The 26,390-nt window shown below is 46.4% G+C and overlaps 1 protein-coding gene across 1 annotated transcript; it reads left to right on the top strand.

Moving 5' to 3' along the window:
* The first annotated feature begins 695 nt into the window (after window positions 1-695).
* On the top strand, window positions 696-25,102 carry LOC127383702 (alpha-2-macroglobulin-like protein 1). Its single transcript, XM_051617088.1, has 35 exons — window positions 696-754; window positions 1,336-1,519; window positions 2,387-2,549; window positions 2,903-2,955; window positions 4,583-4,600; window positions 5,044-5,203; window positions 5,800-5,884; window positions 8,307-8,421; window positions 8,755-8,869; window positions 9,285-9,394; window positions 9,865-10,032; window positions 10,323-10,553; window positions 10,957-11,020; window positions 11,456-11,601; window positions 12,556-12,705; window positions 13,946-14,062; window positions 14,702-14,849; window positions 15,286-15,400; window positions 16,643-16,868; window positions 16,977-17,103; window positions 17,384-17,505; window positions 17,958-18,012; window positions 18,685-18,768; window positions 19,142-19,318; window positions 19,473-19,554; window positions 19,923-20,079; window positions 20,270-20,344; window positions 21,941-22,103; window positions 22,431-22,648; window positions 22,830-23,045; window positions 23,533-23,654; window positions 24,056-24,146; window positions 24,582-24,650; window positions 24,867-24,969; window positions 25,062-25,102. Exons 1-35 carry the CDS (start codon window positions 696-698, stop codon window positions 25,100-25,102), a joined length of 4,329 nt encoding a protein of 1,442 aa, XP_051473048.1.
* The last annotated feature ends 1,288 nt before the right edge of the window (window positions 25,103-26,390 follow it).

The following is a 26,390-nucleotide window of genomic DNA, read 5'->3' as shown; positions in this document are numbered from 1 at the left end:
TTCTGAGTATTAACCTGATCCTCAGGTTCAAAAGCAGAACCAAAAGGCTGTGTTCCTGTACCCTAGACCTTTCAGAGAAATTGGAACAAGTTCCTGGGGCTCCCTCCTTGCAGATGGTGCCATTTCTAATGGGTGGTGCAGAGACCTGATGGAAGCTCCCATGTCAAGCCAAACAGCCCAAGGAAATCCACATCCCAGAATCTGTTCCAGAGCTACTGAGCCTCTGTTGTGAGTGTGGTGGGGTGAGCTCTTGCTGCTGGCTGCAGAGCAGCAATCCATCTCTAGCTGAAACAAAGGGACGCAAGTGACAAGTGATCAGGACCTGGCCTGGGTCACTGATCAGCAAAGTTTTCGCTGTTGTGTGGGTTTGTTTTGTTTTGTTTTGTTTTCCGCATTAAAAGACCATTTGAACTGATGTTTTCCATGGCAGCCTTGTGGGAGGGGATGTTCTAAACTTGTGGATGGCAGCCAAAGCAGCTGCTATTGGCTAAGGGGCACTTGGCACAGTACACCCATCCCTACAGCTGCCTTCATATAATCTCAGGAGAGAGGAACAGATGGGGAGAGGCTGGCTCCTCCCCCTATACCACCTCTTCATTTTGGCTGTGCTGTAAAGAAGTTACCCCCCATAAAAACAGCCTCAGTGATTTCAGAGGAAGAGGGCCATTGGAGACTGGGCAGCAAGAGCCCTCAAGATGAGGATAGCCATCCTCCTGAGTCTTCTTTTCCACATGGCAGCTGCTTTTCACCAAGTGTGAGTGATGCTGAACTTCTGTTTCGGTCTTTTTCATTAAGGCATCAGTCTAGGTAGAGGGACCACATTCCATCCTGTCAACTCTTGCACTTCCTGCTTTATCAGATTACTCCAAAGGGTAACTGAGTTATTTATCTTGCCTCCCATGCATGAGGTTGACCCCTGTGAGTTAAAATACAACCCACATTATTGGGGTGCTTCCAAGTCAGGCCTTGGGCCCAGGGATGTTTTCTTCTCCATTTGCTATGCCAGGTCAAATCACTGGTATCTAGACTGCAAGGTTATGGGGCCACTTCTTCTAAAGACAGTAAGGGATACTTTTGAGGAGTTCAGGAGGTGACTGTAGTAAGGGATTTGAAAAAGATTACAGGGCTGTACTTCAGCTAATAAAGAAGAAACTATTTATGAAGTTATCAGTGAAGCAATCATTTTGCTGGGTTTGCTGTTTCTTTTAATACTGTTTGCAGCCACGGCACACTGCTGAGGAATTCTGCAGCAGTGGGCCACTGTAGGGAAGCTCTTCTGCATCTCTGAGTCCTGAACCTGCTGCCACCTCTGATGTCTTCTTTCCCCTGCCGCAGACATTACCTGGTAGTGATCCCTGCAGATCTCCCCTACCCGTCCACCCAAGTTGCCTGCCTCCATATCACCTGTTATGAAGCAAAGCTTCAAGTGAGTCTGGTCCTGGAGAGCTCTGTAGGACGTGAGCTCTTAGTACAAAAAGCCATCCAGAAGGAGAAGACTTTCCTGTGCACTAAGTTCTGGGTAAGTCGGCCTAGGCAAATGTCATCACTGATTTTCTCTTCAGGAACTGTAAATCCCATCTTACTCCATAAAGAGAGGTGGCATAGACAGGGTCTGCTTTGCCTTGGAGTGAACCTGCTAGGAAGATGAGTGGATGGTGCCTAGGGATGTGTAGCCTAGCACAGTGTCTGTTGGTCAGCACTGATTTCCCCTCCTGAATCTAATATTTAAATTGAAGTTACATTTAAAAAAATGTACCACACTTCTGGCTGTTTTCTTCTCTTCCATCCCAGACAAGATGAAACAGCTTTAACTCTTCTCTGAAGGACTTGTGCAGCTCCACAGCTAAAGCTTGGGGAAATGGTGGTTTGCATGATATACTGCAGTTTCTGTAGGACCTGAAGTCAGACAGCAACTCAGTTCTTAAGAGCTGTGGAACAGCAGTTGGATGGAAATGGATGTGCTTGTTATTTTTAATCAGCAGCTTAGAGCTGATTAATTGTTGGTGTGAATTTAGCAAAGATCTAGGATAAGGCAGACATGCCTAAGCAGTATCCCTTCTATTTCTCCTTTGATTCTCTGCTACCATCTCCCACCTTCCTGGCATCTGCCCATCTTCCTGACCCAATCTGAAGACTCAGAGGTGTCAGGCACCTCCTTGTCACCAGAGGCAGAATTCCTTAACCAGTGGGAAAAAGGACAGATTCCATGACATGCAGAGCCTCCTGCTGTCATGTAGGACTGAGCAAGATCTGGATCCAGGGTATTGGAGAGGCTGTCCTGGGACAGGTGGAGAGGAACTGGTTAGTTCTTCCACTTTACTCTCCTGCTTAGGGCTCCCAGAAGGTTACTTAGGGGCCGTGTGGTTTCCTCTCTCTATCTGTATAGGTTCCACCTCCAGCTGATGGCACAGAGGAGATTGCCACTGTCAAACTGATCATCACAGGTGAAGGAGTCAGTATTGAGGAGAAGAAAAGGGTCCTGGTCCATAAGGCCAGCACTGACACCTTCATCCAAACAGACAAGCCCATCTACCAACCAGGGCAGACAGGTGAGAGTTGCCAATGGGAGCACCTGTAGGCTCTAGACTTTCTGCTGGTAACACCATGTGGAAAGTCCACAATTGTCTGAAATTCAGGGACAGTCCTAGCAGAAGGCTTTGAGACAATGTCTCTTGTTGATGTGATGTTTTTCAGTGACTGTAATGTCTAGCTTGTGGTGACTATCCAGTTGCAGGATGCAATAGGTCCTTGTCCATGGTGACTTACATGTGGCAATGCCTGAGTCTGGTGTTATCGCAAATGTGTATAAAATGGAGACTGGTGCTGGGGAAACAGATGAAGCAGGGGTCCGTAGAGAAGGACTGAGGTCTGATAAATATATTCCTGATTTCCTTGCCTACAGTGAAGTTTCGCATTGTGAGTCTAGATGAGGAATTCGTTGCACTCAACGATTCGGTAAGCCAGCCCTGGAGGGCTGTGGAAAAGGCTGCCTTGTTCTGTGTGTAGATCCTACTTCCTTTCTACCTTGCTCATCTGCTAAAATTTCAACTTTTCCACATTCATCCCTGGACTAGGCTTGATGAGTATCCACAGGAGAATAGTAACTCAAGTAAAAGCTGTTGACTCAGGAAGATGACAGAGGTGTACACATCTCTTGCTCATCTTGGCAAAATGGTAATGCAAGTACCAACATGGGGCACACTGATTCCTGATGTGCTGGTGTCATGTGGGGAGACAGTAGTCTGAAAATCAGGTTTTCCTGAAGGCGTGATGGGGACAGGTGCTCTTAATCTGGTTCCTACAAGTTGGAACATGGAAAATTCTGATCAGACATTGCATTAGGACAAAATTTTTCATAGAATCATAGGGGTTGGAAGGGACCTCTGAAGATCATCAAGTCCAACCTTCCTGCTGCAGCAGGAACACCTAAGGCAGATCACAAAGGAACTCATCCAGACAGGTCTTGAAAGTCTCCAGAGAAGGAGACTCCACAACCTCTCTGGGCAGCCTGTTCCAGTGCTCCATCACCCTCACAGCAAAGAAGTTTTTCCTCATGTTGAGGTAGAACTTCCTGTGTTGTAACTTGGTGCCGTTTCCCCTTGTCCTATCACAGGGCACCACTGAAAAAAGATTGGCCCATTCTTGACATCCACCCTTCAGATATTTATAGACAGTAATTAGGTCCCTTCTTAGTCTTCTCTTCTCAAGACTAAACAGCCCCAGGTCTCTTAGCCTGTCCTAGTATGACAGACGTTCCAGTCCCTTAATCATCCTTAGAGTCCGCTATTGGACTCTTTCCAGCATATCCCTGTCCCTCTTGAACAGGGGAGTCCAGAACTGGACACAATACTCCAGATGTGGTCTTATGAGGGCAGAGCAGAGGGGGAAGAGAACCTCCCTTGCCCTGCTGGCCACACTGTTCTTAACACATCCCAAGATACTACTGGCTCTCTTAGCCACGAGTGCACATTGATGTCCCATGGATAATTTGTTGTCCACCAGGACCCCGAGGTTCTTCTCCATGGGGCTGCTTTCTAGCAGGTCAAACCCTAATCTGTATTGGTGCATTTCATTGCAATGATAATCAGATACTGAAACAAGTGCCCAGAGGAGGTATTTTCATACTTGGAGGTATTCAAAACTCAGCTGGAGAAGGCTATGAGCAACCTGCTCTAAGAAGACATGCTTAAGCAAGGTGTTGGACTAGGCAACCTCCAGAGGTTCCTTCCAAACTATGTGATCCCCTATCTTTGTAACCCCCTTAAGACTTCAGCTGAGACAGAGACAGATCCAGTTCAGCAGTGAGTTTACCTGATGGAGGCCTCTGCCAGGAAGTCATTAGCAAGTGCTGGGTGACCTCCAGATTGGATATTCCTTTTCTCCAGACCTATCTGTAATGGACCCACTTGGTATTTTTCCTTTTGGGTGACATTTGCTTTACTTTATATTGTTGTGAGTGCTCTAAATTTCCAAAACACTAGTTGCACATCCTTCAAAGATGGCTCTGCATCTGAAGTACTTGTGTGTTACTGGCATGTGTTTCTGTCTTCTAATGTTTTTGCCTTTTTTTCTCCCCCAATAGATTTCCCTGTTTCTTCAGGTGAGTGAAGCTGAAATCTAGTGTTACAGTAATATTGATGGCAGCCATTTCACTGGGCTGTTTATATTCACTTCCTGGTAGATTAATTTATAGACTAACATACCCCTTATGCATTCGCTTGAGGTTACTTCATTACAAATATGAGCTGGAGATCTGCAAGAGGACTGGCAGATCAACTTGGACCTTTGTGAAAAAAGTTAGAAATGTGAAGGATCTTACCTCGGCATCAGAATTTAAATAAGTGTAGAAGGATATTCAGATGCTGGGAGCAGAATCTGAGCATTATATTGTCTTCAAAATGTCTTGACTAGCCTATACCAAACCTCATTCCTTACCTATAGAACCTGGTAGTCTACAGCAATGAAGTCCTGAAGCTCCATTTCCATGGGGTGTGGAGCAATGAAATGCTGGAACAACTGGTTCTTCCTTTCCTGTGGGTGTAGGATCCTAAGAACAACCGGATAGAGCAGTGGCTGAATGTGGTCCCCCAAGATGGCATTGCAGATCTGTCTTTCAAACTGAGTGATGAGCCTCTACTGGGGACTTACGTCATCAATGTAACCAGTCCCAAAGCACACAGCAGCTTCTCCGTTGAGGAGTACGGTATGAGCACATGGGGGATATATCTGAGCTGCAGAGAGGACCTTGCAGTTTTGATCCAGGAATTTGGGTGTTTATTCCGTGGTGTTAGTCTTGAGAGCAAATAGGAAAACTAATAGCATGTGTCACAGAAAGAGTCTGAGCTGAGGCTTGGGAGAGAAATCACTCTGGGAACTTGGATCCCCCTGTGGGAAGACTGTTGTGCATGACTCCAGATCTTTGACACAGCTGATTTCTGCACATCTCTGCATCAGATAAAACAAAGTTGTTTAGGATGGGCTTTTGTAGAGTATGAAGTCCCATGGCATCCCACTTCTCTTTCATCCCCTAAATAACTGTGTTGGGAGGCTAGTCTTCTCTCAGTGCAAACAGTGGTCAGAAGTGAAAGGACATGGATATATTCAGGTTTTAGTATGGGAAGGAGCAATCAGTCAGGGTTTATGCATTAATCTGTTAAAGAAACAATGAAAATCTTCCCTTTCCCCTTATCACCACCTTCCTACTCCATTTTGTGGCACTTATTCCACCATCATGTTGATTCTCTGGAAAGGCTGTCCCCGGCAAGTGTTTCCTACAGTTTTTTCTTTTTTTCCTTCCAGTTCGAGCAAAATTTGAAGTGATCTTTGAGGCACCAAATCAGATTTACGCACTAGATAAAACCTTTCCACTTCGGGTCTGTGGCAGGTGAGCATTCTGCGTGGAGGGATGGTCCTTTATTAAATTCTGCCCTGATGAGCAAAAAACGGCTAAGTAACCAGGAAGAGCTACTAGTCTTCATTTACAGGAGGACAGAAGCTTTCACAGCAGCTGTTTGCACCCTGATGCAATACAAAACATATCTATAACTATCCTTCTGGTGCTCTAATGCCCCTTTTCTAAAAACATTCCACAAATTTCTACACACAAAACCTGGGGGAACAACCTACCCTTTGACAGGCCACCAGTTGTGGGGCAGAACATGGCAGATGTTTGGTGTTCATCTCCCTGCAGAATGAACTCATGGGTAATTAAGGGAAGCTTCTCCAGATTATGCTCTAGTTGAAACTAGAGGCAAAAAAGAATTGCCCTAGGTACAGTCCAAGAATCACATTATTGTTAACAGCCTCATGTAAAGGTGCTGTATTAATGAAAGGCACTTTTTAAATCACCTGTGCTTCTCCTAAGATGATGGATACCAGCATATCCTCCTTGGGTTATTGCAGGTGATGCCGACGCAAAGTGCACTGCTCTGTACTGAGTCAGTAACTACAACATTCTAGTTCTCAACATGAAGGCCACAGAAGGTGAAAGCAGGGACTGGGAGAATGAATTACCCCCCACTGTAAGTGTAGAGCAGATTTGTGACCATCTGAAGAACCTGAAGGTGGGATTCACCCACAGGTCCAGAGGGAGCTGGCGGATGAAATTGCTAAGCCTCTGTCCATCATATTTGAGAGGTCATGGCAGTCTGGTGACGTTCCCACTGAATGGAAAAAAGGGAACATAGCCCCTATTTTTAAAAAGGGAAAAAAGGAAGACCCAGGGAACTACAGGCTGGTCAGTCTCACCTCTGTGCCCAGCAAGATCATGGAGCAGATCTTCCTGCAAAGTCAGTTAAGGCACATGGAAAATAAAGAGGTGATTGGTGACAGCCGACATGGCTTCACTAAGGGCAAGTCATGCCTGACCAATCTGGTGGCCTTCTAGAACAAGGCTACAGAGATGGTGGATGGTGGCAGAGCAACTGATGTCATCTACCTGGATTTGTGCAAGGCCTTTGACACTGTCCCACATGACATCCTGGTCTCCAAACTGACAAGGCATGGATTTGACAGATGGACCACTCCGTGGATAAGAGATTGGCTGGATGGCCACACCCAGAGAGTTGTGGTCAATGGCTCAATGTCCAAATGGAGGCAGGTGACAAGTGGTGTCCCTCAGGGGTCAGTACTGGGACCGGTGCTGTTTAACATCTTTGTTGGAGACATGGACAGTGAGATTGAGTGCATCCTCAGCAAGTTTGCTGATGATACCAAGCTGTGTGGTGTGGTTGACACCCTAGAGGGAAGGGAGGCTATCCAGAGGGACCCTGATAGGCTGGAGAGGTGGGCCAGTGCCAACCTCATGAAGTTCAACAAGGACAAGTGCAGGGTCCTGCACCTGGGTCAGCACAACTCCAGGCACAAATACAGGCTGGGGGAAGAATGGCTGGAGAGCAGTCCTGAGCAGAAGGACTTGGGAATGGAAGGAGATGAGAAGCTTGCCATGAGCTGCCAGTGTGTGCTGGAGCCCAGAGGGCCAAACCCATCCTGGGCTGCATCAAAAGAAGTGTGGCCAGCAGGCTCAGGGAGGTGATTCTGCTCCTCTGCCCTGCTCTGGTGAGACCCCACCTGGGATACTGCGTGCAGTTCTAGTACTCTCAGCACAAGAAATATATGGACCTGTTGTAGAGGGTCCAGAGAAGGGCCATGAGGATGATCAAAGGCCTGGAGCACCTCTGCTATGAAGACAGGATGAGAGAGTTGAGGCTGTTCAGCCTAGAGAAGGCTCTGAGAAGACTTTATAGCAGCCTTCCAGTACTTGAAAGGGGCCTACAGGAAAGCTGGGGAGGGGCTTTTCATCAGAGAAGATAGAGATAGAACAAGGGGTAATGGTTTTAAGCTGGGGGAAGGGAGATTTAGGTTAGATATTAGGAAGAAATTCTTTGCTATAGGGTGGGGAGGAACTGGAATGGGTTGCCCAGGGAGGCTGTTGATGCCCCATCCCTGGAGATTTTTAAGGCCAGGTTGGATGAGGTTTTGTGCAACCTGATCTAGTGGTAGGGTTCCCTGCTCATGGCAGGGGGGTTGGAACTTGATGATCTTTAAGGTGCCTTCCAACCTTAATGATTCTATGATTCCTCAGAATAGATTAGTCTGGGACTAATTGTATCACAGAGCTCTTGCTCTCCCACCACGACAGTGCAGTAGCCCAACCCTGCTTACAGGGTCAGGTCTCCTGGGTCTGCTGTATGGCAGCCACTCTTACACAATATTGTGAATAAGTAGTTTATGAGGCTTTGAAGAGCAAGCCCTGTGTTGTCTCACTGCACGTGACTGTCTCCTCCTTTCCCTGCTTCCCCAAACAGGTACACCTATAGGAAAGACGTCCAGGGGATGTTTCATGTAAGCCTTTGTCAGAAGATAGCCCCGTTCCTGCCAAGTGCTTCCAAACCTGATCTCTGTCAGGAATTCAACAATCGGGTGAGATGCTTAGCAGGAAATGAGCTGGGTTGAGAAGTACTAGTGCTCAGCCCTCGAGTAAGGCAAGGATGCTGGAAGCTTTAACTGAAATAACAGTGATGTTACTCCATAGTTTTGGCTGCTTGGAGAGCAGCAGTTACTTACTGTCTCTTAGTAACTGTGCCTGGTGACTGTGACCAGGTGTGCATCGTGTGTCTGCTCCACATCCTGGGCTGCCATGTCAGAAGGCAAGCTCCCTTAAAGCAGGGATTTTGTGCTGCTCTTTCTGTGCCACTGGGGTAACTTCTAACGAGTGTCTTGCTCAGATCTTGTTTCCTTTTTCTGTACTTCCAGACAGATGAGACAGGTTGCTTCTTCATAAATGTGAGTCTGTCCTCCTTCAGTCGAGACTTTCGGTACTACCAGGACAGCATTGTCGCAGAGGCCTCGCTGGTGGAGGATGGCACAGGTAACTCTGGGAACAACCCTGGTGGCTGGGAAGAGGCATGTGAAAATGCACTAATGCAAGAGCTCTGGAGACTTTCAGGCTAGCAAGGGCTCTGAGCTTTCTGAGCCTGTCAGTGGCCTGCTCTCTAGCCTCACAAATCCAGACAGAGCCACCAGTTCCTGGCAGCATAACACACTCACTCTGAGTGCCTGTGGTCTCAGGTGGTGAAGCTTAGGGACCTTTCTAAGGTCTAGAAATAAGGATGAGGAAGACTAGATAGCTAGAACCCTGGGCATCATCATCTCCCTGCTATGAAATGTATCTGTGGCTGAACAGTATCAGTATCTCCAGTGGGTCATTCTGCAGGGAAATTTCTGAGGGATGTTTGACTTCCTTGCTCCCTCCTTTATGTTTCTGTCTTGCTGCTTTCATTCAGAGATACATGTGAATGCTTCCCATAAATTTCTCATCTCCAAGATCGGCGGGATGGCCTTGTTTGATGATGTGAATTCTTACTACCACGCTGGAGACATGTACAGGGGGAAGGTAATTCCCAGTTACAATCCTTTGGAGGGGAGATAGTGAGCAATGCCTTCACTGTGATTGGTACCCATTGTCTTGTGTGACCTCCCCTCCAGCCTAGGGCTTGGGTTGGCATGAAGAGAAAACACTTGAATTCTCAAAAGTGAGAAAACCACCCAATACCACCATTTGCCAAACAAGCCTTTAGTAATAGCAGCTATAGGGATCTATCTGTGGGGTGCAAACGCAAACGTTTGGAATTTCAGCAGCCAGGAGTCCTTCTGCTGTGAAGGGGTAGAGAGTAATAGGGTGAATTAACATGACAGTGCAAGTGTTAATAGGAGGTGACCAGTAGTAGTATTGGTAATATTGTTAGTGACTGGAAGGGTGACCTTGCTGTCTGTGGAAATGCTACTCCTGACTTGAGGAGGTAGGAGACTTTGTCTGCTGATTATACTCTTCTGTACTTCTTTTGCTCACTACTATGTTCTCAGATTAAGGTCATCAACTACCAAGGCAAGGCAATGAAGCACAAAGAAGTCCTCCTCTTAGTAAGCTGCAGAGGGAAGCAATTTAAGCAGAGGTACATCACTGGGGACTCTGGGACAGCTTCATTTAGCCTGAACACAACTGCTTGGAACAGCACCTCGGCTTCCCTGGAGGTAAGTGAAGGGGCTGTTTTGCTGGGAGAGGTATGCATACATCTCAGATCTATTTACTGCCCCACAGATGTCTCCCAAAACACCTCAGTGTGTTCTGGATCTTGACTCCCTCTGAGAGCTTATTCTTTGGATCCCAGTAGCTTTCCTCATGAACTCATCACACAGAGACCTGTGCTATGGTTTTGCTCAGAACTGGTCTGAGCTTCTTACCAAGCTGCAGCTAGGGTGATTTGCAGCTTACTTGCTTGACTAGTGAAATTAACTGTGGTGGGTTTTTTTTGTCTCATCAGGCAAGTGTCCTACATCAAGATTTGGATAACGAGCCTGGGACAGTTGATTTGAGTTACCAGCGAGCCTCTCATTTCATACATCCATTTTACAGCACCAGCAAGAGTTTTCTCTCCATTGTTCGTGTGCCGGAAATAATGCCCTGTGGTATAAAGCAGGCTATCCAGGTGGACTTCAGAATTTACCAGGAAGACCTGGAACATGGGCCCAAGCGTGTCATCTTCTCCTACTTTGTGAGTTTCTGGGAAAGTGCTGGTGGATGATGGCTCAAGGCACAAGATCAGCATCTCCTATAGATACAAGCCTGATATTTGATAGATTTGGCTCAGCCCAGGACAGGTTGCTCATCCAGCTTTGATGGAGCTGGATCCTGACTTCGATGCTGGGGCTGCAGTAATAGCAAGAAAGGCAGCACCTTTCTTTTGGGTTCAGCACAGGTTTAGGACAGGTATTGGCCTTACCTTTCCTCCAAATTTCTTGATTCCCTGAGCTCTCCCCGCTACCTGAGAGTGAATAGAGCTCATATCCCTCTACCTGCCCCACTTTAGCCCCCAATTTCAGGGTTACTTTGATCTGCACAGTGGTTGTAAACACTATGTAAATGGCATTCCAGTCCCTTTCTCTACTCATCCCTAGGTCACAGGGAAAAGAGGGATAGTCCATGCAGGTCAGAAGACTGTTTGGGTTGGGCTGCCAAGAAGTAAGTGCACTCCTCTACTTCATGTCTACCAAGCACTCACTGGTGTGTGGCATCCTGCCTCATTTGAATATGTGGCATAAGCCTCTTTGCAATTTAGAGCTGACTCACCACTTTTCTGTTGCATCAGAGCAGCATGCCTTTCCAGTTTTCATGTTTCCTTTACTTTCCTGCTTGGTACTGAGATAACAGTACTCAGCACTTTCCAACCTATAGGTTCATCCTCTGTTTTCTTTGTTTTCAAAGAAGTCTCCTTTTGCTGCCTCTCCAAGGGGCATGAAATTATAGCCTTGAACTCTGTCAAAACTCTCCTGCTTTAATTTGCAATTATGTCTAAAAAGAATCTTTTAATATTTTGGATGACACAGGTTATTATTTTGATATCTAATCAGAGTCCATTTTCATTACTTTCTCTTCTTCCCTCTCTCCTACATCTAGTGCTGAAAGGCTTCTTCTCCATCCCTCTTACCTTCAGCTTGATCTATGCCCCAGCTCCAAGACTTGTTGTTTATGTTATCTTCCCTAATGGAAAAATCATCGCAGATTCTGCCATCTTCAGGGTCTCCATGTGTTTCAGAAATAAGGTAGGATTTGTGTATGGGATCGTACCTAAATTTGTGAGTGTATGTGTGTGTTGCAATGAAAGAAGAGACTGAGGAGTACATGGTATGTGTAGCTGTGTGTGGCTTGATGCCATGGGATACTTGTCATGTGAACTGCAGCATGTGAACGGTGACGTGTGCTGTGATGTATGGAGCAAGAACATGCTGAGCATTGCTCCAGTGTTTGGGAAAGGCAGAGAACCACGTGTCTGTCTTCATAGGCTTGTACAGCAACTGCAATCCAGTAGGATCACAGCCTAGCATAGGTTATTAGAGTGATTCCCAGGAGACATCAAGGTTTTCACTTAAGACTTGTTAGTATGTAGTGTTGGGAAGACAGCTGAAAGCAGCTGATGGAAGAAGTGGATTTTACTGGCCATCCAGAAAGGGCCAGTGGTCACTGTGATAGCTGTGAGAGTCTGCTGTCTTGGCTGTGTCTTGCACTCCAAATATGAACTTCTGAGAACTGGCATTACCCCTGCTCCACAGCTATTTATTTGCCATGGACAGTCAGATTCAAACAGGAAGAGCTTCAGGAAACTGAGACCGACCGCATGAGGAGTGTGGATATAAGGACTATGCTTAATTATTATCTGGGGCTTCAAAAGGAGCAGAAAGACAGCTGCATGAGGTGTGTAAGTGTGGCTGGCTGGTTGGCTGGGTAAAGAAAGTGCTGTGTTCTGACACAACAATGTCTCCAGTACCGTGTGCTGTGCGCACTGATGGTTCCCCTTCTGCCATCTTTCCTGTTAGAACCTCAACATGATATTTTTTAGAATACATTCTGGGGGTCCTTGGGAGATTCCTCGGATTCCCACTCAAGGCAAGTCCTTGGACACTCTCTTCATGTAGGTCTGTTCATTGCTCAGGAAGTAGCAGGGTGGCCAGCAGCAGAAATGTCACTGTCTAATAATTGTCTGCATTCTTCCCATCCAGGTGGAGCTGGGCTTCTCAGTGCCCCAGACCCTTCCTGATGCAAATGTTGGTCTCCACCTGCTGGCAGCTCCTGGGTCCACCTGTGCTGTTTGGGCTGTGGATCAGAGTGTCACTTGGCTGAAGCCAGGAAAAGAGCTCAGCAGCTCCTTGGTGAGTGAACCTCCTACAACTCCTTCCCTTCCCGTGTACTGACATGAATAGGAAGTCGCAGGAGGGAGAGCCACCCTCCAGGATGACCTAGAAAGGCTGAGGAGTGTGACAGCAGGAACGTTATGAATGGGGACAAGTGTAAGGTCTTGCACGTGGGATCATTTAACCCAGAAGTGCAGTTCAGACTGGGATCCACCTGACTGGAGAGCAGGCCTGTGGAAAGGGACCTGGGGGTCTTGGTGGCTAACAGGCTCAACATGAGTGAACAGTGTGCTGCAGGGGCAAAGAAAGCCAAGAGGATGGTGGGCTGCATCAGCAAGGGCATCATCAGCAGAGACAAAGAATCATTATCCCACTCTACTCAGCGCTTGTCAGACCACACCTGGAACACTGTGTTCAGTTCTGGACCCCGCTCTACAAAAAGGATGGTGAGGAGGAGAGGGTCCAAAGAAAGGCCACAGGGATGATCAGAGGACTGGAGGACCTGCCATATGAGGAGAGGCTGAGAAAACTGGGTTTGTTCAGCCTTGAGAAAAGAAGGCTTAGGGGAGGCCTTATTACAGTGTTCCAGTACTTAAAGGGTGGCTGCCAAGAAGATGAAGACTCCTTATTTACAAGGAGTCACATGGAAAAGACAAGGGGTAATGGGCACAAGTTGCTCCTGGGGAGATTCTGATTGAACACAAGAGGTAAATTTCTCACCATGAGGACAGACAAACATTGGAATAGTCTCCCAAGGGAAGTGGTAGATTCCCTCCCACTGGACAGTTTTAAGTCTTAGTTTGACAGGGTGCTTAGCCATCTCATATAAACTGTAGTATTACCTAGGAAGGTTGGAGATGATGATTAAATTCCCTTCCAACCTGGCATTCTGTGATTCTATGATTCTACCATCTGTGCAGAGCATATCTCTCAAGGAATGCAAAGCATTGCTCATAAGGATCAGCAGTGCTGTCATTGTGGCACAGGTAAGGATTAGGGGCATGTGTTAAGAAAGAAGTTGAACATCACTGGTGATGAATGAGCTTCTGTTGTTCTTCCTCATGTTCAGTTCAGCAGGTTGTGTTGGCTCTATCAGAGGAGAATCAGGGCAGAGTGGCAGTGAGCCTGGGCTTTCTGGCATGCATTTGTGCACAGTAGCCAGGAGCAATTCAAACAGCCCTTGGATGCGTGACAAGAAGGGAATGCCAGGTTTTTACTTGTGCTGATTTTTGATTTTTTATTTCTTTATCTTTCCCAGATTGATGAGCTGTTCTTATCTGTTTATAACTCCAGACGTCCTCCTCAAGTGTCAGAAGATGATAATTCATGCGAGTTCTCAAATTCTGATGAGCCTGATGTGTTTACAGCATTCAGGGTAAAAATGGTTGATTTGATGGGTTGGGGTAATTAACGATTTGAGGGAATTGTGGCCTCCTGACTTTACCAACATCCTAGGAATGCCGTTACTGCCAGTACAGGGAAAAGGACCAGTTTAAGCCATTGTAACTCACTTTTATTTGCATAAGTGACTTGAAATCGTTGGCCAAGAAGGAATTTTTGTGTGGTTACTGAACTTTGGTTGGGTGATTCAGGATGCCAAGGCTGATTGTTACGTTAACTGGGTTCCACATAGTATGTTTAATCTCCATAGTATGAGCAATTGGACTCTGCAGGCTGAGGAGGCATAGTACCTAAATGACCCTGTGTTTGAGATGGAATGTTTGAGATGGCCTGTTTGACTCAGGCCAGATAAATTAGCTCAGAAGACTTCGTTTGCGCATTGCTGAGTATCTGAATAATCCCCTCTGAAAACAGAGCAAGAGAATACTTTGCCAGTCCACAGGACAGCTAAGTCCCCACCGTGTGAGGTGACAAGAAGGCACATGGTAGAGAGGAGAGGAAATGCTTCTGGTGCATTAGTGGGTGTTTTTGGTTGGTTGGTTGGGGTTTTTTTGTTTTGGTTTGGTTGGTTTTTTTAATTATTATTATTGTTTGTTTTGTTTTTTTCCCACAGGAAATGGGGTTGAAAATTATGTCCAACACCAATATCAGGAAACCCAGAGTGTGCCCAACAACTCCATCAACAACTATGTTGCGGGAAATAACAATGTTTACTTCCAGGCCCATGTTGATGTTTGCTCAGCCCCACAAAATATATAATGGTAATGATTTGCCAACTGTTTCTTCTTACATCGGATGCTCAGTCTTTCAGGTGAAAGCAAATGGATGAGTGAGAGTGTTCCCTGGCTCTAAACCCATCCAGTGTGAGGATGCCAGGGTCTCAGCGCTTCTGGCTTTGAAATGTTAGTGAGCTGTCTGGATTCTAAGTCTTTGAAGTGAGGGAATGGTTTCCCTTCCCTTGGAGACTAGAAATGCAAGTAAGGCCCACAGCACCTCTGTTGCTTGAAATGAGGCAAGACATTAAAATTTTGGATAGCACTGTCCCAGTGCCAGCTGGAACAGCTGGCAAGAAGGAGGCTCTGCCAGCTTCCCAAGAGCTGACTGGATGACCTGCAGCCTGAGATGGGCTGGAGGTCCTCTGCTCTAAACCAGGGACTGAGGACCCTGTGGTGACTGGGTCTTTGTTATTTCCAACAGACCATCTGACAACATCTACCTATCAGCCTACTGTGTTTTCACCTGCTTCTGCACCTGAAGAGAAAGTACATAAACATTTCCCTGAAGCCTGGATATGGAATTTGTATTCTGTGGGGTGAGTAAAGTGGAGAGTGGGTGGTCTAGTCTGAGTGTCTTAGAGTGACTGAGAATGCCAGCAGATACAATTAGGTTTAGATCACAAGCTGCTGAAGAAGTTGTCTAAGGACATATATCATCTTGCTCATACCTGTCAGGCTGTTTCTCCCCAGCGCTTTTGTCAACATCAAATGTATTTTCCCATACTAGATGATCATCCAGAAGCATTGTTCATCCATGGGAGGTGGCTGGCATGGGAATTCAGTAAAGCAGGTGCAGTGCAGCAAAACATATTGGTTTACTGCCTGTGGGCTGGCATTTCCAAAACTGTGCCCACAGGCAATGCAGGGGAAGCTGATCTCTATAGAAGTCCTTCACAGGACTGGGAATTGTGTCCTGTGAGAAAGCAGACCCTGTGTACTCACCGAGCCTGAGGGAGCTTTTGGAGATGTTTAATCTCTGACTTTAAGAATTTCTTGTCTGGAGACTGGAGTCTGACAGATGCCACCATATCTACCATCTCCCACCTCCACTGTCCTTCCAGCTATATAATCTCTTCACTCCCTAGCAGCAGATATCCCCTATGTGATCTATCCACCAGCCTGATCTGAGCAACTAAACCATGTTGTATGTGTTGTTTTCCTGCACGTGCTTGGCAAAAGTGCATGTCTGCAGTTATGTGAGACAAATAATACAATTAGCTTTAGCTAGGGCTGTTTTTGTGTTTGCTGTGGTAATAGCAGCAGAACAGTCTGCTGCTCTCAGAAGCTGTGATGCCAAGTCTTTGCTCTGTTGGACTTCAAGCTCTCAGCTCTCTTCAAGCTCACAGGAAGGTGAATGGCTGGATCTGTCTTTTCTACTAAGTTCTACTGATGTTAAGTCAGTCTTGTTGCTCTCCTGGTGTCTGGTTTTCCATCCCTAGATCAAGAAGAATAAAATTGCTGACATCTCTAAAGCATTTCTAAATGTGCAAAGAGCAAGCACTGTCAGAGAAAAGCACTGAAAAGTGATTGATGGCATCTTGCAGCCATGTCAGCTGTTGTAAAAAATGTTCTGATGATATAAGTGTCTGAAGCAAGGGTCCCTACTTCTACAAGGACCTACTTGTAACCCTACAAGAGCTACAAGTTCAGCAGAGGTTAGGGTTAGACTGAGGTTAGGGGATGGGGTGCTCTGGAGAGAATGGTGCACACCAGGTCACTGGGTGCTGTATACAGCAAGATTCAGTTAAATGCTTCTGTTGCTGTCTACTTCTTCTCAGTCCCAGTGGGAACAAGAATGTCACTGTCACTGTGCCTAACACCATCACAGAATGGAAAGCAGGAATGTTCTGTACAGGACATAATGGCTTTGGACTTGCTCCAGCCTCCAGTCTGCTTGTTTTCAAGCCATTTCTTGTGGAGCTCACACTACCATTTTCTGTGATCCAGGGTGAGACCTTCACCCTGAAGGCCACAATCATCAACTACCTTCAACGATGCATGAAGGTAGGAGAGCCCTGACAGGCTCTGTGAGAAAAGCAGGGCATGAGTTGGGAGGAGATGGCTGACAACTGTTGCCTGTTATGTTTATCTTGTTACCTGCTACCTCTTCAGATCCAGGTGACCCTGGAGAAGTTTGCACAATTCCAGCTCAAGCAATGCAAAGGTTGTGTCTACAGCAGCTGCTTATGTGCCAATGAAGCAAAGACCTTTCAGTGGAGTGTCACAGCTGAGCAGCTGGGTGAGAAGGACAGAGAGTGGTGGAACTGGGAAGGGATGGGACCAAGGTGGGGGGATGTTTTGTAAGAACTGGCATGGAGTGAGGAGTTGTTTGCCTTGTTCATCAGAGAATACTTGTTCATATTGATCATAAAATCAGTATTACTTCTAAGTCTGTGCTGGAAGGTACAGAATCATACAGGGCTCTGATCCAATTTTTTTGTTATCAATAGTTTACTTCTATTAATGGGAAGTGCTTCCTCAGAAGATGTTTTATGCACCTAAATATGTGTTATTTTTAGGGCTCATGAACATCACCCTCAATACAGAGGCTGTGGCCACCGAAGAGCTCTGTGGTAAAGAGATACCATTTGTTCCAAAGCAAGGACAGAAAGACAGGATCACCAAACTCCTCCTAGTCCGGGTCAGGCAAGCTCTTATGTTACCTAGACCTAAAAGTTGATTTTGCGCAATTCCCAAATTTTGTGCAGGTTAATTTGGGGAGTTACCACTTGCTATTAAAGGTGTGTAATTAGAACCTTGGGACCTGAGCTGGGCTCAACCATGAGGGCTGATGGACGTGGGATGTAGAGAGGTATCCTCCACTTGATGCTGTGGGAAACGGAACTCTCTACTGAATTTACAACATCAGTTTCACAGACATTAAGAAGTTGAGATATTATGAAAATGTGTACTGTTTTCTTATCTGAAATGAAAATTGTTTACAATAACAAACATTTTCATGTGGTAATGATGTTACTCCCGCTGTGTCCCCAGCCTGAACCAGGATGTTGTCCATATCTATTGCTAATCCACTTGTAATCCTGTTTCTCTCCTGTGTGATCATTATAATGCTACTCTTACATGCTCCTACAGCCAGAGGGAGTGTTGGTAGAAAAGGCTCACAGCTCCATCCTATGTCCCAAAAAAGGTAGAGATCGATTTCTTTTATCCTGCTCAGCCCCTCCTTCCTGCCTAACAACCTTCTGGGTTGTTTCACTTGTTGAAGTATTTTCTCTTGTCAACATGACCAAGTGTATTTTAATTGTGGTGCCAGCTAGAGCTTCCCCTGGGTAAGGATGTGGGGAACTCCAATATTTTAGCATCAACATCCATTATACTGATGCGATAGCTTGAGGCCTTTTTCACTTTTAGTAATAAAAATAGAATACTGAACATTGTGAGGCTGGAGGATATGACTTAAGATTGCTGCTCCTGTCTCGAGTTCTATGGTGAATGATGGAGCCATTCACAGATTTTCAGAGCCCAAGGTGCATTGAGAAGACATATCTGCTACTGAAATCTGAAATAAGGTAACTTGTGTAAAGAAAAGCAGGAAGGTGGCTTTGATTACAGAGGGTTTCCAGGAGAAGATCCTCTCAGCCTCTGTAGAATGAAAGCTGTTAGGATAGCACAGTTACAATGAGGTTGATGGGGTGGGACTTGAGGGTGGAACAGGACAGGGTTTTTGCAGCTTCTATGACAGGAAAATGGGATGTTAGCACAGACCTGTCTCAAACAGTCTCTGGTGAGTTTGAATGCTATTTTCATCAGAATCTCTTCATTTTTTCCCTCTCCACACTTCTTGCTTTGTTGGTGTCAGGGAATCCAGCACAGGAATCTGTGTCCCTGATGTTGCCTCTAAATGTGGTTGAAGGTTCAGTCAGAGCCACCGTCTCAGTCACTGGTAAGGAATTCAGCTATGATGATGCCTTTCCAAATCCCATTTATCTGAATTTAGCCCTAGGAAAACCCAAATCCAGAACCACCCTCCTTTCTGAGACTTCAAGACTCCACTGCCGTGTTCTTTCCATGTGTGAGTGTTTCCAGTGTTTCCTGGTTGCAGATAACACAATCAGCAGGGGAGAGTATGTTCTGTTGATGTGCTTCCCCTGCCAGGATGGGTACGTGCGTATATGGAGGGCACAGTCGAACTGTTAAGCCATCTGGACAGAGGTGCCCTCCCACTGCTATACTGCTGCACTTCTGGGAATGGGTAACAGGTAAGAGGTGAATCCACAAGCCCAGGATGTCATCAGGATGCCTATGCTCTGTTCCAGGTGACCTCATGGGGCAGGCACTGCAGAACCTAGACCACCTAGTGCAGATGCCCCATGGCTGTGGGGAGCAGAACATGGTGCTGTTTGCCCCCATTGTCTATGTGCTGCAGTACCTGGAGAAGACGAGGCAGCTGACCCCTGAGATCAAGGAGAGGGCATCAGGATTCCTGCGCAATGGCAAGTACAACAGACACACCTTGCTCTTCGGCCTTCTCCTGTGTCCAGCCTACCAATAGTTGACTACTCCTCTTCCCCCCAGTCCCTTAGCACCCTATTCCCAGCCCAGTGCAAATTACCATTCTGGGCACTGATGTCCTATATTGAATCCCAGGGTACCAGATACAGCTGCAGTATCAACACCTTGATGGTTCCTACAGTGAATTTGGCACCAGGGATGAGTATGGTAATACTTGGTAAGTCCTGGGCTCTCTCCCTTGCTGTCTACCTGCTGTCTCACAGCCTGGAGGTGGGAAGCTTTCTGCTTCCAACATTGAATCCTTTCTCTTCTATTGGACTCAAAGTGTTTGAGATGCTTTGTTGGCTAGGGCACCCCAGGGGTGTGCAACTATCATTGGGGTGAACTGCCCTTGGATCAGCAAATAAGGAATAGCAGAACAGAAGGTGAAGAGTGACTCACCAGTGTCAAACTCCCAATTTTTTCTTTTTCCTCAGCTCCTGCTTACATTCTTCTTTCCATTAATTCTTTCCTATCTCTCATTCACTCCATCTCTTTCTGATTCTCTCATGCCTTTTTTTTTTTTTCTGTTCTGTCCCCAAACAGGCTGACTGCATTTGTGGTTAAATGCTTTGTCCAAGCCAAGCCATACATTTTCATAGACAACAGAACCATTCAGGCTGCTCTTACCTGGCTGGAGTTCCACAAGCTTCCCAATGGTTGTTTCAGAAATGTGGGCCAACTTTTCCACACAGCCATGAAGGTAGGAGCCAGGGCACCTTGAGAGATAACTCAAAGCAGTTCTTGCCAAGTGTATTGGTAATGGTTTAATCTCTATTGGTCTGCTTTCTTGTGTGGGAGCAAGTCAGGGATAGATGGGACCTTTACTGAAAAGCTTCAGGTCTTTGTGTATTAACTTTCCCAGCTTTTTGGATGCTCACATTTTTTTGTAGGGAGGTGTGGATGGGGAAGTCGCGTTGGCTGCCTACATCACTGCTGCATACTTGGAGGCAGGAGAGACACTAGAGGTAAATATTGGGATTCTTTGCTATGTTCTTGCTTTAAGGTCTGAATCCTGAAGAGCTTAGTGGTGTCACTGCAACAGGCAATAGAGTATTGTGGACAAAGTAATAGACTGGTGGAGGAAGAACTTATCACTTACCAGGAAAAAAGCCTCAACTATCCCTTGAGAAGGACATGGCTGATGGGGAGAAGGTGAGGTTAGACTACAGGGAGCCATTGGAGTTCATGGCTAGATGCTGTGTCAATTTCCCAGGCTTTGCTTACTCATTCCTGCTCCCCCCACTCCATCCTCCCACTTCCTTGCTACTCTTTGTACTATACACAGCTGAGAGCTAGTGGTGAGTTGGTAAGGAGGAGGGGTTGTAGCTGCTCTCACAGTCAAATACACAGCCATAATGACATTTTTAATGTATTTTAGCTTCCCAGAAAGTGGAAGTCTGTGAAAGGAGTGCGGTAGGAAGAGATATGTTGCAAAGTACGGCAGTTGGAGTTGCACACCTAAGTCATAATAGGTGATAAAGATCATAACTAATTACTCTGTAGTACTGGCAGTAAAAAAATAGCCAACTGGATGGAGAAATGCTTTTGCTATAAACTTTGAGAAGCAAAATTTTTTGGAAATAAGTAAGTGCTTTTCATTGCAACTGAAAACAATGGGCTAAGGGAAAAAAGTTATTATATTTAAAGGCAAAGATAAAAGTAGGACTTTTGAAATTATGGAAGCTTAGCTTACCCTTTCCACTGGGCTATAATAAGAGAGAACAACCAAAAAGCATCAGTTGGATCCCAGGAACTTCTTGTATTCTATGAATTGATACTGCATTTCTGAGACTTGGTGGCTGCACCCAGCAATGCTACTCCACCATCTACAGAGCACAAAGATGACACAAACATCACCTTTTCACTTTCCTAGAAAGGGAAGAGGCTAGTAGCATGTCATATGTCAGAATAAATGTTAAATGTAGCCCTTGTGTGATCCTTATTGTATTTAACCAAGAGGCCACTGGAAGAGGGAAAACCATGAAGTGCTGCAGATGCACATGTATGGGACAGGTAACCACTGTAAGCCTTTGACTCAACTGTGGAATAGCATAGCTGAATGCTGAAATACACTGCTGCTGAAACCAGTGGGTTTGCTGCCTTTTGCCAACAGCAGAACTGGTGTTCCAGGGGAAACTGGAAATCTCAGTGACCTCATAAGGCACTGTAGAGGTGAATTGAACACTAATTTCTTCAGCAGGATGGGTGTATTTGCCATTGTGTTTTGTTGCTCTTGTTGTATTTGGACTTTGAAAGCAAGATATGTTAGGGTTATTACAGCAGTAAGTCATTCATTTCACTGGGAGAGCACTTTCGAAACCTATGGCCAGCTTAGTGGGGCTCTGTCAAGTACCTTACACAAAGGGCTGGAGACACTGCTTACTATTGCTGCACTGATAGAAATGGAAGAGCAAAGGCTTAAGCACCGAGGCACCTTGGGGAATGTATGGGGTGCTTTCTGTGCTGACAAATGCTAATGCATCCTTCTGCTTTTGTTTCTTAGTGTTCGCCTGCCTTGTACATTTATGTGTGCCCAACACCTGTGTCATTCTTCTCTGTAGAGTACAGTGGTGCGCAAGGCTCTGGGCTGCATCAGTTCTTCCCTTCCCAAAGCTTCCAGCACTTACACACAGGCCCTGCTGGCCTACACCTTTGCCCTAGCTGAGGACTCTCAACGCACACAAGAGCTACTTGATCTGCTTGACCAAAAGGCAATCAGAGCAGGTATGGGAACCTCAGTGCCAGGTGAACATCAGAGAAAGGATAAGGGACCCTTCTGAGCCCTTGGTCACATGCAACCTGGGAGGAACATAGCCTGTGCAGTGTATGCAGATTATTGGCACATTAGTTTTTGTATATCACCTTGGTGTGTAATATGGAGTGTTGGATATTGCAAAATACATGCCATTGCAGTTGACCCAGTGACATAATAATCCAGCCAAAAGGGATTTACTCAATGGTCTTTCCAAACAGAAGCCACTGTGCCTCACAGGCCTCCGGATTTCTTTCCTGACATCCCTCAATATCGTCTCTACTCTCTTCCTTTACCAGGTGGCCAGATCCACTGGAGCCAGACCTTGTCCCAGTCCAGATCCGGCAGCAGCCTTTGGTCACAGCCACTGCCTGTGGATGTGGAGATGACAGCCTATGTTCTCCTAGCCCTGCTCTCCAAGCCAAATGTCACTGGGTCTGATCTCGCCACAGCCTCTAGCATTGTGGCCTGGCTCACCAGGCAGCAGAATGCCTATGGAGGGTTTGCTTCAACACAGGTAACTTGTGGCTGGGAAAGGGGATGTTCCTTGAGAAGGAACCTCTGCACAGTCTATGCACAATTATGCAAGTATGAACACTCTGAGGAGAGGAGCCCTTGTATATGGCAGTCCCCAGGACAGCGAGTTCAAGTGCCTTTGGGTCTCAGAGCTGCAAATGTAATTGTTTCTTCCTTTGCAGGACACAGTAGTTGCCTTGCAGGCCTTGGCTAAGTATGCAGCTCTGACGCACAGCACGAAAGGGGGCGCAGAAGTGAGGGTGAGGTCCCAGACAGGCTTTGGGAGGAAATTCCGTGTCTCATACCAGAACCGGCTATTGGTGCAGGAAGCAACACTGACAGAAGTCCAAGGAAACTTCTCGGTGCAGGCCCATGGCAGCTGTTGTGTCTTTACCCGGGTAGGTTACCACAGACCATGCTGTGACAGCTCTCTGCTCATGGTCTTATCAAAACCAAAAGTCTCCATTGCAGTTCTATGCAAAAAAAGGTGTATTAACTGGGCTTTAAACCCAGCCTGTTACCAATGCACTCAACCTATGTGCTGTAGGTGACTCAGAGACAGAAAATGTCCAAATGTGAGGACAGTGATGCTTCCATGGCTCCCAGGCTACCAAAGGATGGAAATGTTGTATAGTGGTCCCACTGCAGTGTGCATTCTCAAGGGGAATGATGAGGAGAAATAGCCCCAACTAGAAGGATCGCAAAAGGTTTCCCATCTGAGTGACCCTGACTTTGGGTACTGGAACGAGTGTGCTCACTGTGAATGGTTTATCCAGTCACTGTTTGGTTCCATATCTTCAGGATTAGTCAGTGAAAAAAAGATATTATAGATGATCTTGAACTAATTATCCATGTCTTATTCTGTCTTTTTGTCTCTCCCTGCAGATGGTGCTGAGGTACAACATGCCCTTTGCACAGGTCTCCACATCCTTTGCCTTGCGAGTGAAAACCAAGCCAGTTAATTGCACAGATGATACACACTCTGTTACTGTCTATGTCAATGTCAGGTGACTGTAAAGACAGCTCCACTTGGGAAGGAAAGCCAGGAATGGCTGGAGAGCTGAGGGCTGCTTCTTGGCTGCAATGGAAGCACCAGGCAGTTTCAGCAGAAGGTTCAGATGGAAGATGGAGAGGAAAGATACAAGTATCTCTGGGGAAGGGGAAATGTTTCTGAGGGCTTTCATTCTTGCTGGGGAGAGGAGTGCAAGTAGTCATCTCAGACTGGGGATGCTCAGAGCAGTGCAGCCATCATCTGCCCTCTCTGAGAGGGAGCAGTGACCAGAAAGGCCAAGTAGGCCTTGGCCCTGGTTTTGGCTCAGCTGCTTGGCTCAAAGTCCTGCACACTGGGTATGGTGGTGGAGGGAAGAGGAAGCTGGAAGGAACTCTTTTTTTTAATATTCTCCCCCAGATACACTGGGATGAGACCCACTTCCAACATGGTGATCATGGAGGTGTCCCTACTGTCCGGATTCGTCCTTACTCCAGGATCCCCGATGTCTGTAAGAAGCCTGGAATCAGGATGGTGATGTGACGTCAGTGGGACCAGCCAAGCCCAAGGAGAGGAGGAGGTTGCATAGGAAGGTGTTGCCTGTCTCTCTCCTGAGCAGTCTCACCATCCCTTCTCCTCTGCCACACAACAAACATGAGCACATGCTGTCAGCTCTCCTTTTGTGCCTTGAGGATGGTAATCCTTCTGGCCCAATTCACTCAGCATATCCTTGACAGCTAAGTAGCCTAGGTTCCTGTCCTCGGGTTTTGCAGGAGCTGAGTGGCCCTGCAGGGAGATAAGCCCTAAGGGCTAAGAGCCCAAAATATATTTGGAAGTGAGTGCATAAGAACCTGCCTACTCAAGCTTAGATAAACCTTGTTGGGATGTCTCACACTTGCTTTTCAAAATACCCAACTAAATTGCTTCCTTTGCTCTCTTATCCTAGCTGCAGCATTGGCACCCTGTGAGAAGAACTGAGAAAACACAAGGAGGTGTTGCCATCTACTTGGACAAGGTATGTGTGAGCTTCTAGAGAAGCTGCAGGAGTAGTGGACAGTGACATAGTTGTGTGGGGAAGCCAGGGCTGGGCTAGCAGAACAAGATATTCAAGATTCACGTTGAAGAACTGTGTTTGACTCCATCAAGCTGTTATTGCCTCTCAGGATAAAATGTAGGTGAGGAATAAAAAGAACAGCTTGCAAGTGAACTGTTATTTCGTCTTCTTCCCCAGCTGAGCCATAAGTCTGAGACATATGTCCTGCATCTGGAGCGGGAGATTGGGGTCACCAATCTAAAGCCTGGCCATGTCAGGGTCTATGAATACTACCATCCAGGTGCGTGTGGAAACATGGAGTGGCAGGGCTGTCTGGGTGTTTTCACTTGGTTCTGTGCAAGAATAACTTGGGTCTCTCCTGTCCTGTTGCAGAGGAGCAGGCCCTGGCTTATTATAATGTGTTCTGCATCTGAGGTAGGTGTGAGTCCCTTCCTCAGTTTCTGTACAGACCTTGTGATTTTTCCTCTGCAACCCAGCCATCTCTCTCTGTCCCAGAGGAGTCCCGTGTATCAGCATGATTCAACATGTTTCCTTCATCTAGGACTATATCTGGAATTCTCTCCAGGGACTTAAGTCTCTGCCCTCTGCCTTCTGGACTTTGGAATGTAGTTTTTGCTGAATTGTCCTGTAGGCAGGACAAGAAGTGTTTAACATGTGACCATGCTGTGAAGGACCAGTCAGGTCCATTTTCTAGGCCTCTCTGAAGGGCTGTCTGGGCTAGTATTGTACATGGGACTGCCTGCCAAATGAGTGGCAGTGCTCAATGGTGGTTTGCACTGTTCCAGAAGAACTCTGAGGCAGAATTCATAGTATTAGTTTCAGCTTGCACTGTTTGGGTATGGAAAGTCCCACCTCTTCCTGGGGAGAGACTCAAATAATAGAAGGGCACTAGATCGAACCAGAGAAGTACTTTCCTTTAGAGTCCTCTGTGACAGCCTGGTCTCCCTAGCTGTTAGTATCCCAGTTAATAATTTGGGTCATATTATTGCTCTCTGTGTTACTCCCTGTTTCTGCTCTCATTTCTACAAGGACTTGGTCCTCCCTTACTATCCACTGTTTCAGCCCACAGGGATCCCACTAGTGCGAGAGGCCCTAGGACACCAGGGCTGCTGAATTATTGCTTCTGGTATGATAGGTCATGCATCATCTGTAAAGTCACACTTCAGTGGGCTGGGGCAAATCTCAAACTGGATTTCAGAACTAAGCCATCCCACTCATCCTGACAGCCATTTCCTGGTGAATTCCTTGGGGCGCCTGATTAATTCTGACTGTTTTAATCCAGGGATTTTCTTGCTTGTAAAAAGAAGGAAAATAAAATATGAATCACAAATTGGAGTACTGTGGTATATGTCTGGACTCTGTGACAGAGGATTACCCTGGAGGAGAGCAGAAGTAAACTCTCAAAGAGAGTGGAGCTAAACCGTGCATTGTGCATTCATCTCTTCCAGCACTGGATTCCACTCCAGCAGTGTCATGCAGCCATCTATACGGGGTGAGGACTCATAGTCACAGAGAAGTCAGGGTTGGAAGGAACCTCTGAAGATCACCTAGTCTAACCCCCCTGCTAGAGCAGCATCACCTACCGTAGATCACACAAGAATGTGTCCTGATGGGTTTTGAATGTCTCCAGAGAAAAGAGACTCCACAACCTCTCTGGGCAATCTGTTCTAGTTCTCTGTTACCCTCACAGTTAAGAAGTTT

Source organism: Apus apus, chromosome 1 (genome assembly GCF_020740795.1).
Source record: "Apus apus isolate bApuApu2 chromosome 1, bApuApu2.pri.cur, whole genome shotgun sequence".
Classification (NCBI taxonomy): domain Eukaryota; kingdom Metazoa; phylum Chordata; class Aves; order Apodiformes; family Apodidae; genus Apus; species Apus apus.
This window is presented reverse-complemented; position numbering and strand designations above follow the sequence as displayed.

What these genes read in the sequence shown, in the direction of transcription:
- LOC127383702 (XM_051617088.1), top strand. Translation starts at nt 696, where the DNA reads ATGAGGATAGCCATCCTCCTGAGTCTTCTTTTCCACATGGCAGCTGCT. An exon ending in ACCTTCAACGATGCATGAAG is followed by an intron (nt 16,869 to 16,976) that starts GTAGGAGAGCCC and finishes CTACCTCTTCAG; the next exon opens with ATCCAGGTGACCCTGGAGAA. An exon ending in AGCCACCGTCTCAGTCACTG is followed by an intron (nt 18,769 to 19,141) that starts GTAAGGAATTCA and finishes GCTCTGTTCCAG; the next exon opens with GTGACCTCATGGGGCAGGCA.